The sequence below is a fragment of the Stylophora pistillata genome, chromosome 10 (assembly GCF_964205215.1).
Source record: "Stylophora pistillata chromosome 10, jaStyPist1.2, whole genome shotgun sequence".
NCBI lineage: Eukaryota > Metazoa > Cnidaria > Anthozoa > Scleractinia > Pocilloporidae > Stylophora > Stylophora pistillata.
In genome coordinates, this window is record NC_142528.1 from 4581961 (window position 1) to 4599652 (window position 17692).

At 36.6% G+C, this 17692-nt stretch overlaps 2 protein-coding genes across 2 annotated transcripts; one reads left to right on the plus strand and one right to left on the minus strand.

Moving 5' to 3' along the window:
- Window positions 1–1071: 1071 nt before the first annotated feature.
- LOC111342255 (mitochondrial cardiolipin hydrolase) lies at window positions 1072–3015 on the plus strand. The gene has a single exon (XM_022949310.2). The coding sequence runs from the start codon at window positions 1091–1093 to the stop codon at window positions 1811–1813; it is 723 nt and encodes a 240-aa protein (XP_022805045.1). The 5' UTR covers window positions 1072–1090; the 3' UTR covers window positions 1814–3015.
- On the minus strand, window positions 2611–17588 carry LOC111342252 (UNC93-like protein MFSD11). The gene is made up of 18 exons (XM_022949306.2): window positions 17376–17588; window positions 15014–15056; window positions 14491–14512; window positions 14206–14313; window positions 12951–13030; window positions 10680–10776; window positions 10193–10251; window positions 9513–9607; window positions 9114–9169; window positions 8810–8853; window positions 7649–7714; window positions 7179–7223; window positions 6086–6163; window positions 5580–5766; window positions 5221–5284; window positions 4628–4699; window positions 4189–4257; window positions 2611–3678 (listed from the first exon to the last, which is right to left on the minus strand). The coding sequence occupies exons 1-18, from the start codon at window positions 17466–17468 to the stop codon at window positions 3583–3585; spliced, it is 1374 nt and encodes a 457-aa protein (XP_022805041.1). The 5' UTR covers window positions 17469–17588; the 3' UTR covers window positions 2611–3582.
- Window positions 17589–17692: the final 104 nt, after the last annotated feature.

The window sequence follows — 17692 nt, forward strand, 5'->3', positions numbered from 1 at the left end:
CAACTTGGCAATCCTTGCAGACGAAGTAGCGGAATACCACGTAGTATGTTATCAATTAAATCTGAAGAAGAAGAAGGAGTGCATTGCGTTCATTTTCTTCTGTTGTAGCTTTTTCGTAGCTTATTTTCGTCTCCCGTTTTGACCAAAGCGTTTCCCTTTTATTCTAATTTTTTTTTTCCAGTTTTGTGGTTTTACACTCTGATTTTTCGTATTTGGTCGCATTTATCGTTCGAACATTTTGCGTTTCATTAGACGCCTTACTTAAGAGATCAGTACGGTTCAGTCTCAGAACTCGCATTGGATAAAGATCAGTTCATCAACCGCGGTATCGTGCCAGTCTCATTTCAAAATTATGGTCTGCGGTCAATATCATAAATATTGCAAGCAACAATTATATATTAGTCTGTGATCATTTGAACACCGTGTTGTGATTAACATCTTGCATATTTATATCGCTTTGTGTAGATATAGAAAAAAAAAGTTACATGATAAATGAGTAGAACCGTTCTACCCTTCACTTCCTTGATCCACAAATTAAACTTTTTTTTTTCCTGGCTGATCAAGTTGTTTCTTCTCGCTATTTCTTTCACGCGCGGATCATGATCAAATAAGAAAAATTGTTAAAATCGAAATTTCGTTTATCGAAAAGAAGTCCACGAAAATCATCTCCCCTGCTTGCTCTGTAAGGTACGGTTTGGATGCACTTTTAGCGTAATTTCAGGGAAAGAGTGGTTGAATTTCCTCAGCCATGTTTTTCCTAATACATTTGATGTTTATTCTCTTTTTTCGCAAACCTCCAGTAAAAGTGTTCAAGCCTGGAACATTTCATTTCCTTGACAATATTTTAAAATACTATTCCAAAAATGAGTTCATCTCTCTTTAAACTCATAATCGCAACAATTTTCGCGGTCATTTTTTGATTTGTTCTTGGGTGACTAGCGTTGGAAACGAAATGCTTGGTAAATGCAAATGACATTACCAAAAAGGGATTAGAAAGGTATTCTTGAATTTGAGGACACCGGTGACGAGTATCTAACTCAAGAGACACACCATGATAAATTACACAGACTATAAAACTAACCAATTAAAGATGGTTGTCATAAAGGTTGTGACAACTATCGGACATTATGTCCTCCAATGGCTTGATCTTCCTAAGATTGATCTTCCAAGATTGCTTCGGATTTGCTGTGTTTTTGGAGTTTCGGTACAGACAGCCTATATATTTGTAAGAATTGTGAAAGATTCTTTGAAATGTTCTTCCGAAAAGAACAATATTCATCAATCTGCAACTCAAGTTTTGTTCTTTCCGGACAAAGTTCTCGCCTGTCAGCTGTTTCTCTTCGATGGAGACTGTAGTCGGAAAAACTGCCCGTTTGCTCATAAAGATACCTCTTTAAGTAAGCTTGTAAGAGTTTTATCAGAAGCTAAACAAAGCCTGGACGTATGTGTTTTTACAATTAATTGTCGCGAGCTTGCAGATGCAGTCATTCAACAACACAAGAACGGTGTCGTGGTTCGAGTGCTAACTGATGATGAACAGATGGGTTCGACTGGTTCTCAGATTGAAAAGTTTCGACGTGAAGGAATCCAAGTACGACATGATCTTTCTTCGTTCTTCATGCATCACAAATTTGCTGTTATTGATCGAAAAATACTTGTCAATGGCTCCTTTAACTGGACAAGGCAAGCGGTAACTGGAAATCGAGAGAACGTGGTCATTTCAAGTGAAGACTTCGTTGTGAGATCGTTTGCAGAGGAATTCGAGAGACTATGGGAAGAGTATGATCCTTGTAAAAGATTTCGTATCTCGTGAAAGCTTTTCACATCTAGGACTAGGAGACTGACATCTCACTTTTATTTCATGAATACCTTAGTCGTTTTCACAGTTGACTGCTCGTCGTGACAAGCTCAGGTAGTTTCTGGCTTATTTTAGAATGTAAACTAGTATAATGTTTTTATGGGATTTGTCACCAGTCTCGTTCAGATGCTGTAATTCTGAACGTTCTTACCTTAAAAGTTTTTACTCTAACACTTTACTTCGGCATCCACAGCGAAGTAATTATTCTGAGCAACTTTAGAATACCAGCCACTCCATTTTCATGTGTGGGAAGACCTTTTAAGAACGAGGCATATCACAGTAGACGTCATTCTTATTCAACGGGATGTAAATGTGTGGCCGATTATTCTGCAGTTTAGCCAATTTGGAGCAATTTTCAACTCACATTAACAACTAGGTCATCAATTTCTCTCAGGTTACTTGTTCGCCAACTTTTTTCTCTACACGTTCTCCTAATGCTAAATTACTTGGACTAGCCTTCCATATGCTACTTAGCTGTGACCCAGCTAGGTAAGACAACCAAGTAGCAAATATCAAGTGTGTTAAGTGTGTGGGGGGGGGGGGGAGGGGTAGGGGTTGTTGATTGCACGTGACTTCACCTGTTCCTTACCAAGAAAAACAATTATCAATTATAAACAGTTTTATAATTGATATGACTCCCTGATCTCCAGCGCTATTGTTTTCCCTCATGATGTCGCATCTTCCATATATGGGGAAGGGAATGCACTGGTAGTGAGACCAAACAATGGCTGCAAACAACACAAAAGATCCCCTCCAGTACGAGAATAATTTTTTATTCATGGCCTCTATGAATGTTAAGATTTACATTTATACTTGTGAGTAATTTCAACTATTTTGAAGCGCAAACTTTTTAAGAGATTGAGTTTCATTATCACATTTTTATTTCTTTAAGTACCTCTACACAGAGAGAAAATAATTAGGTACATGTATGATCAATATTTTATTTAATTGAAGTTATTTATTTCATCACTTCAGCAGCAAACACTTGACTTAAATTTAATGCCAGGTCTAGGTCTTCTATATTAAGCATATCTTTTTGACATTACTGTTGTGGATGCAAAGAAATGAATTTTTACTTTGAGCAATCTTTAAATCAATGTCTATAAGGATAGAATAAAGATGTCTTTTTGTTTTCTGGTCAAAATGGAAAACACTGACCAATGACCAATGATCTTGTTAGCAAAAAAGAAACTGAAATTATATCAACTTTTCCGTGAATTCCCACATTGTACAATTTCAAAATTGAACTTGACTTACAGAGTACAAAATTTTGCAAAACTTGTGTTTTGCACTGAAAAATTTTCAAAACCTACCAAAAGTGAGCATTTTCAACTAATTCACAAAGTCATTTGTACACATTAACTGTTTTGCATTCATTGTTGCTTGTTAACCCTCTGTGACTGGACAGCACCACTGCACAGAATCACAGCGCCTCTACTCCACTGCTCATTAGAATTTTCTTGACTTCAAGAAGTAGTCTTACTTAGGCCTTGAGTTCTGATCCACCCTTAAAATGTGCACTTTTCTTCTTCTTTGCCATTCTGATAACTTTGAATTCAGTTACATGATGCTCAATTGAAATACAGTATTGCACTGTTAAGATACTATTTCCCAACTTCTTTGAATTCCCCCCCCCCCTCCCTCCTCTATAACCCTTGTAAAGAACAACCTGCATATGTTCACCATGCAAAAAATAATTATTAGATATATTAATCTTCTGTGCATCAACTTGATATAGGGACATAACCCTGATTAGCAGCTCTCCTTGCTTTCCACTCTACTAGAAAGAAACCAATTGTTCCAAAAAATGAAGAAACCACCTGTAAAAGAAAAGAAATTTCAAGTGCCATGTTACAGATATAGAGGCATACCTATTTGAAGAGCTTTGTCATGAGACAAGTGCAGAGTATACTTGAGATAAAAGCAATTTAGTTTGAAGCACAGGGTCTTGGAAATTAAAATGTAGAAAATGTCACTAAGTGTTTCATACCCATGATGTTGGAAAATAGTACCTGATGACCACTTTATCATGTCAAAACAAAAAAAAAGTACTACCTACTTTAACCACTGATTGCCACAACCTTAAAACACACCAAGCATGTAAATGCAAACTGATCCACAAAAACAAAGGTCATATTTCTTACAAAATGGTACTTTCCCAAGAACCTCCAATTATTAACCAGGAAAGTACTTCAGAGGAGACAGGGTTAGACCTGTTTGAGTCATCTTCAAAATTTTCAAAAATTACCTCAGTGATCTTGAGGTACTCAAGATATAACCGAGTCCCTGACAAAAAAATTTCAAGCCTGCAACACCAAACATTGACTCACCAGAATAAGCAGTTGCCATTTTAGAACAAGCTCCAGACTGTAGAAGAATCCAATGGCTGCTGTAAGGGACTGAAATGAAAATTTCAATTTCAAATAACTAGACAAGTACAATTCTATTATTACAAATGACCAACTTCATGTACTTCTCAATACTCAAAGTCACCAACAAGTACAAACAAAATGATAAAAGTTGGGGTCAACCAGTGAACCAAAGCATAAAATAATTTGAACATGTCAAATGTTTGTTTCCTGTAGGAGGTAAAAATTACTGTAAATTATAACTTTAGAGTCTACCACTGATATGATGGCCACCAGTTGTTTTGTCAGTTACCTTAAGGTATAGACCTTTATGGTGATCTCTGATGAAATGCTTCGCCCGTACAAATGCACAGTGTGAACAACACATGTTACAGATAATTATTCAGATGTGTAAACGAACCTGTACAAATTTAAACAATGCAAAAGCTGGAGCACTATCCTTTTCATACAGAGAACCTAAAATTGCATAAATCTGAGAGGAAAAAAAAGAATTTAAAATGTTAAAACATTTCACAAAAGCCTTGCACATTGGCACGAGACAGTGGCCCAAACTTCATGTACCCAATAAAATAGTAAATGTATCCCAGTTTATGGAGCCTCTCGCACATTTCAACTCTACAACTTCTTGGCCAAATACTATAAATGTAAACCCATCAGAAAGTTTCCCCTGACAATATTGGTCAGGCTTCTTGGACAGTTCAGTCACTGGTACTCATTTACACTCTTAGATGGAGACAAGCACTGTGTCAGTGAGAGTAATGTAATCTGTCCAAGATCACTACCTGACAATGCTGCCTGGCCGGGCTTAAAAAAAGACATTTAGACCAACTCTAAGTCAACTGCAGTAACCGTTTCACCTTGGGGCCTTTTCACAAAATGTGGCTTATCATTTAATGCACTTTGAGGAAAGCTTGGCCTAAATCTCAAGATCACTATTGCTTGCTAAATAAAGATGAGTCAGTGTTTAGTTTGAAACATCAAACAACACACTACCTGTGTATTAAAGCTACTGTCACCTAACCCCAGAAGGAAACCGCAAAGCACAGCAACAGGTAAGCTGCAGAGAGAATAAAACACCAGTGTATTTATGACTTTTATGTAACATAACTCAACCTTTATTACCATCAATGGAATCTAACCCATGAGAACAGTGCAGAAGAAACAAATAGATTCCATGTTGCACAGCACGACAAAAGGCTGTTTGTTTTGTTCTCTCTGAGCATTGGAGAAACCAGCTCCTTGTGGAAAAAAGGTGCGAAATTGATTAGAATGAGCTCTGTTCACAAGGGAAGACAGAATTAGATTACAAAATTTGGGAACACTATATTGAAGCCTCTGACAGTGGTTCTTACTTAGGCCCTCCTGGAAATACATGGTATTCCTCTGTTCCTGCTGATTCTTCTCTGAGAGGAGTATGATCAGGAATGTTGAAAAAGACAAGGAGGAAACAAATCCAGTGAACAAGTGCCCCAAAAAGTACAATGGGTTCCCTTCCGAACTTGTTACTTCTTTTGCCAAAAATTCCAAATATAAGACCACCTGAGCATGAAATAATCATAGAGAAAATTATGAGTTTTAAAAACCATTCATTTTGTAATAGGCCTATTGAAAGTTAACCAATTAATCATAGAATCATAATATATATCCTCACAAGCACATGCATATATTATAAAAATTGACTTCTTTTGAGTGCCATAAGGAAAAAAAAAATTTCTGTGGAATTTTCTTAAAATATTTTCAATTTCCATGGTGCAGAAAATACAATGGAAATCAAATTAGTAGATGTTTTAAAGGGGCTTCTTACTATGTATATTCAAGGTTGATGGATTGCAGTACTGTAAATAAAAGTGCTACTTACCAGTAATCTCACCACAACCAATGAGCATTCCCACCAATCCAATTAGACGTTTGGAATTAGGGAAGGCAAGTGTGTTTCCTTTAAGCATAATAAAATAAAGTCACAGTTGTATCTAATTGCCCTATAATTATCATAATTAATAATAACAGTATATCAAGTTATAAACATTCTGATAAATCATAAATTATCAACTAAGAGAACAAGTATATAGTAGATACTGAATCAAATGTAATTATAACAGCTTGTAAATTGGTGAAATCAAATTCAATTGCGTCAGTGTGCTTCAATTTCCCATTGTGCACACTGGTGACATCAGCAAACAAATGCCTCCCTAAAAATTTTTTTTCTTGCAAGTGACTTAGCATTTTTCATTAAAAACTGGGAAAAACTTCAGCAAAAAGTTAAACTAGATATGGCAACTAGTAAACAAGCCGATGAAGATCTGCCTACTTTTTCTTTGGGAATGGATTATTTAACTCCTGAGAAAGAGCCCAGAGAAAGGGAAAACAAAACAGTCAACACCAGTTTCATCTCGTTTCACAACTCTAAGTTCATTTCCATGCATGAATTCACCTGTCAGTCTTTGATCAATCTGAGACAAAATCGTTGAAGCATAGAAAAATCCTTTTCCAAAACAAAATACACAACGCATAGAAGAGTAGGAGAGGGAATTTCTGCCCTTTATACATAAACTACAGCATTGAAAATGCTATAAAACAACTGCTTCATGTGTCAGCTATGCATTCATCGAGACTTGAAGCACTTGTGAAGTTTGGAGAGCACTCAAGAAGCTAGAGTTGCCTTCAAGCCCTCCAAACTTCCCATGTGCTTCAATTCTCGATGAATGCACGCTGATGCATGGCCCAATTGTTAAACTGTAAATTAAAGGCACATTTATTTAGCCACAAAGCATGTACATTCTCCACTCCAAAATATCATTGATCTACTGTTTAAATTGCAAAATTAAATAATATCAAAAAATATTACTCTGATGGGTTCTAAAAAATATGAAAAATCATATTTTGCATTTCAGAAAAAGGAAAAGAAAATAATTACTGCTACAACAATGCAGCCAAAGGTTTGATAGACTTACCTACACATGTGCCATACACACCACTAAAAAATGTCAGCTCAAGACCTGCAATATAAAACTGCTATTACTAGAATTGTGAATTCTCCCTTCTAGCTGCTACACATTTCCTTGTATAAGTTATGAGAATTTGGTATTAGATCAAGATAATAATTCATGACAATTTCTAATTGATAAGCTATCTAGAGTATTCTCATTACCTGTTGGCTGGATAATGTAAGGATACTATACAGAGAAGTTACATGTTAATCACTTCTGGGAGTATAAGGGTTAAAAGAAACAGAAACTGTAAATGTTACAACTACACTACATCAACTACATCATCCATAAACAAAATGTACATTGAATCTGTACTAATGATAAGCTGCTCTCCAACTGGAGTTAAAAATTTTAAACTTACAGAATTTGTAAAGCCACCTAATGCACTTTTATTCTTTTATGGCTTTGATGGAAAGAGCAATAATTATACTAACCAGTGTATGCAAAGCATAGGCTAAGGAAAAACATATCCTTTGTGAAAAACAGCCTAACAGCAACCTCTGCAAAAAATGAAGGCAAAAAAAAATTATAAATTCAGAGATGCATAATTTTGCACATACAGCATATTAAATCCAATTGGAAAAAAATTAGTAATTCAGACAACTACTATAAATCCTATTTCAGGTACTTTGAGGGAGGGGATAGCTTATTAGATGCTTGTTAATTTAGAACTCAGTAAAGAACAGACCTTGTTTAGCCATGTTATATTCTTAGCATCACACTATAATTTCTGTATACCATATTCTATTGATGCCAAAATGATAACATCAATAAATCAATCCCCACAATCAATTTTAAATGACAAACTAAAATCCCAGCACTTGAATAAATTTATCCTACTTACTGACATGAAGAGTTGTTTTGATTTTTTTTTTTTTTGAGGGGGAGGGAGGAGGGCTTAATAGAGGGGAGGCTTAAAAAATTTCTTCCTCTAAAGAGGAGGGGCATATTAAAGGGGGTGGTTTATTAAATGAGGGAGGACTAATTAGAGAGAGGGCTTATTAGAGGGGGGAGGGCTTCTTAGAGAGGGGAGGGCTTATGAGAGGGGGGAGGGCTTATTGGAGGGGGGAGGGCTTATTAGAGGGGGGAGGGGGAGGGCTTATTAGAAGGGAAGGGCTTATTAGAGGGGAGGGGAGGGCTTATGAGAGGGGGAGGGCTTATTGGAGGGGGGGAGGGCTTATGAGAGGGGGAAGGGCTTATTAGAGGGGGGGAGGGCTTATGAGAGGGAGGAGGGCTTATTTGAGGGGGGAGGGCTTATTAGAGGGAGGAGGGGGAGGGCTTATTAGAGGGGGGAGGGCTTATTAAAGGGGGGAGGGCTTGTTAGAGGGGGAGGGCTTATTAGAGGGGGGGAGGGGGAGGGCTTATTAGAGGGGGGAGGGCTTATTAAAGGGGGGACGGCTTGTTAGAGGGGGGAGGGCTTATTAGAGGGGGGGGAGGGCTTATTTCCCTCACGAGTACCATGGAAAATGTTAGTATTGAAAACAGTGTGGATAATTTGCATAAAATTAAACTAATCTAAGGGTGTAAATAAAACAGTTAATAATATCCAAATTGAAGGAAAAGTATTCAGCTGACAAATTATAAGAAAAGCTTACTGAGTGACTCCAGGGCACCTCTTTTCTCAGAGTTTGGACGTCGCCTGAAAGTATTTCAGTTGTTAAACTCAGTCAGAAGCATAATACCCAGTGAACTGGTCAAGACATGACAAATGCATGTTTGAGAACATGGTGAAATTTATTAGCATACAAACACTCACAAATAGTAATTTTCCTGATGTGAAACAAGAGTATAAACCAAACCATATTTTATTTACCAAAAGGGGGCTGCTATGGCTGTTAGTTTTAAAGTTTGTCAACAAGTTAGTACAATTTAAGAATGAAAATAACTCAATGCTCTCACCTGATGTTTTGACTTAATTCTCTCTCATCATTCTCATTCTCAGTTACCTCTGATGGCTTTGATGAGACACAAAATAAAAAATATTAAAATGTATAAAGACTTAATGTAACAAGACTTAGTTAAATGACTGAACAACCACAAGAAGAGTTGTCCAAATTTGCACCTGCCAGGACACAAACCAAACTCTTCTTCAAGTCTTGGGTATTTTAATTGCTATACAGGCAGGGCTTAACTTCACCATATTTTTCCATTAAGCTCCATACCTAAGAAAAGCTGTAAGTGGCTCACTCTTTATTGTTTGCTCTATAAGGGGAATTTTACCAAATGTTTTGAATTCGTATGAATTTAAATTTCATGAATGTCAATTAATGTTTCTCTCAGTAATTTTAGCTCTCTCACCAAACTAGATGGCCTTCGTAGAAGGAATAAAAGACATATTCCTAAACCACAAACTGTGGTGAATACTGTATAAACTGTTTTCCTAACAGAGTCACCTACAAAAGAAGAGCAAATTAGAGAAAATGTTTGTAAGTTTAATGGGAACAAAAACCCGGTGACAAAAAAGTTTTTACACTTTCTTGTTTAAACTCAATTTCAACAGTTTCCCATGTGAGAAGGAGTCATTTTAAGCAGAATGTGATCAGAAGAGAAAAAATTTCAAATATGGCATATCGATTGATTCACATGTCACACCAGTTTCTCAGAGCTTAAAAATTAATTATAAGAAATGAATGCCAGACACATTCATTTGGAGAATCAAGAGTGAGAATGACCATGGGTCAGAGTAAAAGAGTTACCTGGGTTTAAGTGAGGTATTTGAAATAATTCTAATTTGTTTTAATCAAAAAGGAAGTTCTTTTATCTTACATTTAACAACTGCAATGGATACAGGAATAACAGTCAGTTAATTTGTACACTGATCTGAATGTTGGTTTAAAGCCAGCAGGGGAAGCTTCTCCCAGGATAAACACTTACACAAATGACAACACCACATGTACATGATTAATGCAATTACATTTACTTGCAATCATCTGCTTAAGAATTGGAATCTTGAGCAAATGACAAAAAAGCTGACTTACTGATTCCTCCAATTTGAGTCTTAAACTGAAAGTAAACATACATGTTTCCAAAGAGCAAGCTGCAAAAAACAATAACAAAATAAATTAGTTTTGACATTTCCTCATTCATTCAATCATGGGTTTTTAAATCAACCAAGGTCCTCGACCTGAAAAGAAAAGACTGATGTACACAGAGTAGTGCTGAAAAACCAAACCAAACTTTCATGTGCAGCTTTTGCCTACAACAATACCTATCTCAGAGCAGCTGTTTCAGCCATCCACAAGCATGCAAACAACCCAACCCCATTCCCTGCTAAATTTTCCTCCACAAAGCCTAGCTTAAATGTTACAGCAGTCATAAATTGATCAGAAACCTTCAATCAGTCTGTACAATTATAAATTAACCTAACTTACAGTACCTGGAGAACTCAGGTGTTTCCACAATGCATTCCTATTTGTGTTTGTACCAACCATTCAATCACTGAAATTCTTGCAGTAAAACACTCACCTACACTGAAGCAATGCCCAAAAAATACCACTGTTTCTAGAGATTGTTTCTGGATTGGAGTTCATTGTAAGAAAAGTACCTTGACCAGTCCATATTACTGTAGGTAAAGAAATTACACACCTTAGAAATGATTCATGACAATCATTTTACATGGTTCGTACGCTTTTGACTTTCTGAAATTCCATGACTTTCCATGACTTTTTCCATGACCTTTTCCGATTTTCCATGACCCAATTGTTCAAATTATTTTTCTCAATATATACTTAAAGTACCATCAATTCGTTTTTTCCTTGCATGTTAACCAAATTGTAGAAAAGAAGAAGATGCTAAGACCAGTTAAATTCATACGTATAACACGGAATCTTTATTTCCGTGCAACAAAATGACACAAGTGCAACAACACGACGTAAACAGATACTTTTTTACTAAACTTTACAGTCCAGAACTATATCTTTTAAATTTCCTAAGATAAACTTTACAGTCCAGAACTATATCTTTTAAAATTTCCTTATAAAACTGTACAGTCCAGAACTATATCTATTAAAATTTCCTAACAAAATCTGTACAATCCTGACTTAATTTCCTTACAAAACCTGTACAGTCCAGAACTATATCTTTTAAAATTTCGTAACAAAAAATGTATAATCCAGACTTAATTTCCCAACAAAACCTGTACAGTCCAGAACTATATCTATTAAGATTTCCTAACAAAATCTATACAATCCAGACTTAATTTCCTAACAAAATCTGTACAATCCAGAACTATATCTTTTAAAATTTCGTAACAAAAACTGTATAATCCAGACTTAATTTCCTAACAAAACCTGTACAGCCCAGAACTATAAAATCTTAATTTCCTTACAATACAGTCATTGTTTCAGTGTTCACAATTGCAGTATGAGGTTTCAGTTTTCATCTACAATATAGAAAAATATATGAGTGCATCCTTGTATGGTAATGGTAACAAATCTATTTGTTCTATGGTTAAATGCTTGCAATTCTGGTAAATAACTTCAAGAAAGCAGTACTTTTGGACAGGTTGTCACTCGGACTTATTTATCACACTCTTCCAATTCCTTGTTTAAGTTTTCTAGTTCTATCTTCTTCTCCTTTGCTGCATTTCTGAGTGCATTTGATTCGGTTAACAAGACGAGCTGCCTCTTCACCTCAGCCTCTTTAGCTAATTTGTCAGCATCAAACTGTAAGGTGGTGATCTCTGTTTCAAGTCTCTTCTTTTTCTTCTGGAAATCAGCTTTTGCTTCATCCACAGATTTTCGTTTGTGGCTTTTGGCAACATTTTCCGCAAGCTGTCGCTGCTCTTCAAGATGGGCGTGATACCGCTGTCTTCCTGCTTTAGCAGAGGTAAGAAGCTCGTTCGAAATGACCAATTTATCAAGTCCATCAATACTCAATATGTGGTCATGAATGGTGCGTTGGGCAACGAAAGTGGTCTCCTTCATATTCTCAATCATTAGCTGTCGGTTAACGGAAAATCCCCTTTCTACACTTGCTTGCCCATGTGAGAGACACAAGAGGAATTTCACAACGTCCCACAGTTTGGAAAGTGAACCGACAAGACCAATGTGTTTTTGGAGAAATGCATCCAATCTCTGATCTGTAAAGTCAAAGTCTTCAAACTCAGACTTGTGCACCTGTGTAGCCCGTTCCGTAAATTCACTGTACTGTGACAACAAAATGTCACAATCATGAATATCAACCCTCTTGCATTCTACCAATTTCTTGAGGACAATCTTGAATCTGCTTGCATGATCGCTCAAGCTCATCTTTACCTCGTGGCAGGCCTGGTCGCATGGCGATGCTGGGACTCGGCCCCAGGTCTCAGCAAAAACGTATCACACGGTATCGGGGGAAAAATGCGCGTTTGTCGTTGCAAACACGTAAACAAGGAATAGTTTATTAAACAAAAACTTGTGAAAGCAAGGAATTTTCTTTATTTTCATCTCGGTTTTTGCAAAATGTCAAATTATAACAATTTTCCATGACTTTCCATGACTCTGATCGAAATTCCATGACTTTCCAGGCCTGGAATTTTTTTTTCGAAATTCCATGACTTTCCAGGTTTTCCATGACCCGTACGAACCCTGTTTTACCAAACTAAAACCATCACTCAACCAGGTAAACACCTTCTGGTTTGAAGAGGTGGGCTATAATCAAAATTGACTTGTAAAACAGACAATAAACATGCACATCATTGAAGATACAGTACCAGTACGCATAAGTCAAAAAGCAACAGGTTGGAGAAAAACTTACTGCTTGCTCCATATCCAATAACAACTGATCCCAAATATACACTCCATGCTATTGGTTCAATAAGGCTGGCTATAAAGAGGCTAAAAGATGATAAGAGCCATTATCACTAAAATCTTAAATTTGATCTTGAAGTGTTAGGCCCCAGTTGTTCAAAGATTGGAAAATACTTTCCATTGCAATACATTTTGTTGGCACCTATCTACTGGAAAGTTTTTTTATTAATTGAATAGCACTATCCATCCATTGAACAACTTGTAAAAAGTACTTTCAATAAGATCTAGGAGGCAGCGTGGCCGAGTGGTCAGCGTGTCGGACTCGCAATCCGTCGCTCCCGGGTTCGAGTCCCGCCCTGACCACTACCTGGATTTGTTTCATGGTAGCTCCGAGTTCAAATCTTCAGCCATGGTTGTAAATAGCCAACTGGTTTGCCTCTGGCCAGTTGGGATTCTTAACAATGTTATGTTCAATTTGAATTATTTGTTTATAGCCCACAATGTAAACTACTGGGTTACCAGTAAATGTGTTAGCTATTAAAAAGTTTATTTATTTATCTAACACCTGCTGGAGCTATATCAGATTTCTGAAATAACCACCCGTCAGTGTTTAGAAATTTCTTCCACTTTGAAAGTCAGTGTGTAACTGATGGTTTGATCCCTTTTGATCCCTTTTGAGACTACCATTGCTCAGTCAGTAAAACTGTGCTTTCAGGACTCGACACTAATGGTAGCCCACTAGCCAAAGACTAGTAGAAATTCAGTTTTGGCTTAGTGGTTTTCAATTTCCACTAGCCAGTTTGGCTAGTAAACAGACTGAAATTGTTGTAACATCTAAAAACATCTAAGGAGTCACTAGCCCTGGCTTTACGCTTTCATTATTAACCTCACTAGTAATATCATTGACAGTATTTTGAGACTACCTGAGAACAAAAGTTCAATTTGAAGCTTCAACAATCCCCTCCCTTCCTCCTAGGCATCCCATGAGCCTTTGACCGTTGTCTGTGCCTGGAGGTAGGAAATTTGAACCTTACCTAGGTGGGGTGGGGCATCAGAACTAGGTGGGGTGGGGCATCAGAACTAGGGGGGGGGGGAGATATTGAAGCTTTGAGTTTATCAACGCAGGACCTCACCTTGATCTGTTAACATAGCATTGCATACAATTACAGTACAGGTGTATGTAAACCTTTACCCCTAAAATTATACAGGTCAGCTGTACTTAATATCCTTATAAAGATAAAAATATGGCAATTATTTCTTACGCATAACAGATCCCTCCCACAATCATTGAGACTCTTGGTCCAAATATTCCCACAAAAGATGGTGCCAGCCAGTTAGCCAATGCAAACACAGCATAGATGATACCCTGACTATAAAAAAAAAAAAAAAAAAAAAATTAACTACTGACAACATTTTTTGAACATTTATCTTGGATCAGTTTGAATTAGCGTGCACGTAGCTATAGTCCACATCTGCCTTATTGCTGTTATGATACATGCAAGTGCACATGTATCACCAATACATTTTAATAACAAATATCTTCATACCTTAAATAGCCACTTATATTTTCTGAAATAAGAAAAAAATGGTTAGAAATAACAGAATAGGCCTGAAGTTAATGCACTACAAGGCTGTGCTCTAAGAAAAATTGAAGAGAGACCAGTGTTCAGAAACTGTGAAATCCAGGGTGCCCAGCATATGCTTTTCATGAAAAAACTAAGATTCCTGGGTCGCCCAAGAACAAATGTAAGGTGCCAGGGGCCACTGGGCACTGCTAGACCACAGCCCTGCACTACATGCATAATGCAACTATGTTATTTTTTTAATTACTGTCATATCTACAAAGACTTCTGCTGGTGATTATGGATCCAGTAACTATTTTGTATTTAAGTGATTGATAATTTTATTTTATTCACAATAAGAAATTCCTTCCTCCCTTCAAGTGTGTTGAACATAAATCAGAGAATGGTTTCATGTTTTGTCTGCCTCTTAGTTCTTCTTACATGAAGAATTTGAACATGAGAAAGAGAAATTATCAATGATACACATAGGTTTTAGGTTTTTACTTACTTTCATCGTTTTTATTGCCTGTGAAATTTTGCAGTACAGTTGGCTAATGAAGTAAAAATATTTTGTTAACTTTGACAGTGCAACACCAGGTATTTCATTTGGAGGTTGGGCCTGAGTGCAAAACTATTGATATGAGAAAAACAGAAGCACTTAAGACACGACTAATTGCAACTTAGTATTTTATAATTTAAGGTTACTTCCCACCTTCAGATGTCCCAAAAATCATTTCTTTTTTATTTTGACTAAACTTTAGTCAAACATTATCGCCAAACATTCCATAAAAATATTAAAATCTCCACAAGCATCCAAGTTATTCTGAAAATGCATTTTCAAATAAAAGTTTATGAATTAGGAAGGTGTTATAATCCATTCCCTATGGGAAAAATCAAAAAGTAGGAAAATGTCCTTAGGTTGAAAAAGGAAAAAAAAGAAAAACAGGCCCAAAGAAGAAAGAAAGAGTACCACTCTGTCAAGAAAAGAAAAAAAATCATTGGTAAAAGTGGCTGGTAGCCTGCTTCAAACTGCAAGGCTGTGCTCTAAGAAAAATTGAAGGGAGCCCAGTGCTCTGAAACTGTGAAATCCTGAGTTGCTCAAAAGCAAAAGTAAGGCACCAGGGGCTACCGGGCGCTGCTAGACCACACCCTTGCGCTGACCTTCAGATTTTGAAAAAAAGAAAATGCCATCAAACCATAATTTGTCATACATTAAGTTGAAAACTAGGTATCCTCATATTATGCAAATACCAGCCTTGATGCAAAAACATTACAATCCCCTTGAATCATGATTTTGAAAGCTACAGTATCTATCAATTTTTTCTCTTGTTTCACAGAATGTTTTCCAGTTTTTCCATTTTGGCTGCAGATTTTTCTTTTAGTTAGTGTTTGACAACTTTGCCCATTGTTGTTGTCCTCAGTGCTCCACTGAGTGATGGAGATAATGAAAAAAAAAAAAAGGGTCTGCAATGTGTTACTTTTCCTGGGAAATTTTGATCTATTATCATCAAAACCAGGAGGTGCTATTACCTCATTGGTTAGTGGTTTCAGGGGGCAAGATAATCTTAGGGCATGGCCAGAGCTGTTTACAAATCTTAATGGCCTAAAGTTTTGCATTTGATTTTTGGAGGAATACAACCATTGAGCAAATTTATATCTAGTATTAAGATCTGACCAGTTTTCATCAAATTTAGCCAAAACATTCCAGAAAGAATGACAAACAAAAGTGTATTGGGAAATTGAGAAATTTGTCCTGTTAAGCACCCATTTAACCAACATACCTCCTTCATTTTTAGCTACTCCGACTTTAGATGCCAATACAGGGCTTGACACTAACTTTTCAACTTAATAGCCAAGTGGCTGGTGACGTCTTCAATGCTACGACAATTTCAGTTCATTTACTAGCCAAACTGACTTATGGAAACTGAAAACCACTAGCCGAAACTGAATTTCTACTTAAGCCTGTGGCTAGTGGGCTACCATTAATGTCAAGCCCTGCAATATGTAGACAACCAATCAGAATATCAAAAAAGCCTGACACACTCATATTAATAATATTGATGCCTTGTGATTCATTTTGCTTGTGTTGCAACATCCAATACCTGATTAATTCAGTAGAAGAACCCTCAGTGGTTTAATTCACACCTTATTGGGTCGTGACACTTCCTAAATGGAAAACTCACTTAAATGAAATTTTTAATGTAAACTGCATTTGTTAGAGCTTTCTTCTGGTGCATAGCTTGCTATGATTTTAGTGAAACTAGCAGGCATGTGAATTTGTTCCCAAATGACACCCATGAAAGGTGGGAAGTAACGTTAAGTTGATTAATGATAGAGTACAGTGTTACTCTACGTAAGATTTCCGCACAGACCCAAGTTACAGTTGTAAAACAAAGCCTTCAAGCCCCAAAAGCAAAACTATTATTTCACCATAATTATTGTTTTCTTTATCAATGGCACGCAAATAAGTTACAGGGCTTTGCAAGAATCCTACTCAGAATTCTTTTCTAAAGCTCTTAACTTATGAGTTTTACAACTTTCTTGAAAAATATAGGGTGTCCCATACCGATCATGATAGCGAAACTTCATCCTAAATTACCACAAATTTGTTTCCTTCACACTGAAGAAAGTGTACGAGTCTTAACCACCCATCCTAATCGATAATTGCTTTTCACGAAAAAACTGCTGACTATGGCGGCATGAACGGTACAAAAAGGCGTTTAAAGGGTCGTTCCAATTATTACGGACCAGGAGCAGTTCACTTCCTTCGTTCATCACGTAAATTTGCCCGCCAAAAAAAAAATTCTCCTGGAATATTGCGTCAATTTTCATAAAAAAAATGGATGCAAGTAGGTTACAAATATACTTACCTCGATCATGCTTGTCGTTTGAAAGGCTGTGAACATGAACATAAAGGAAAAGCCCATGACAAGGACATTCCACATCCCGACGTCGTTCGCCATGTTGTCAAAGAAATGAAAATTTTTCCGCACACTACCCTAGAAAGGCCACAGTTACAAGCGAGAGCTTTCGGTCCCTAAAACCAGGAAAATTTTTTCACAAAATGTGAAATGATAAAAGGTATCGATTAATTTTAAATTTCTTTATGATATTTCTCTTTTTAGGTTACACTAAAAAAAAAAAAATGTAGAAAAATATAGAAAATCATTGCTGCTCCAGGGTACCC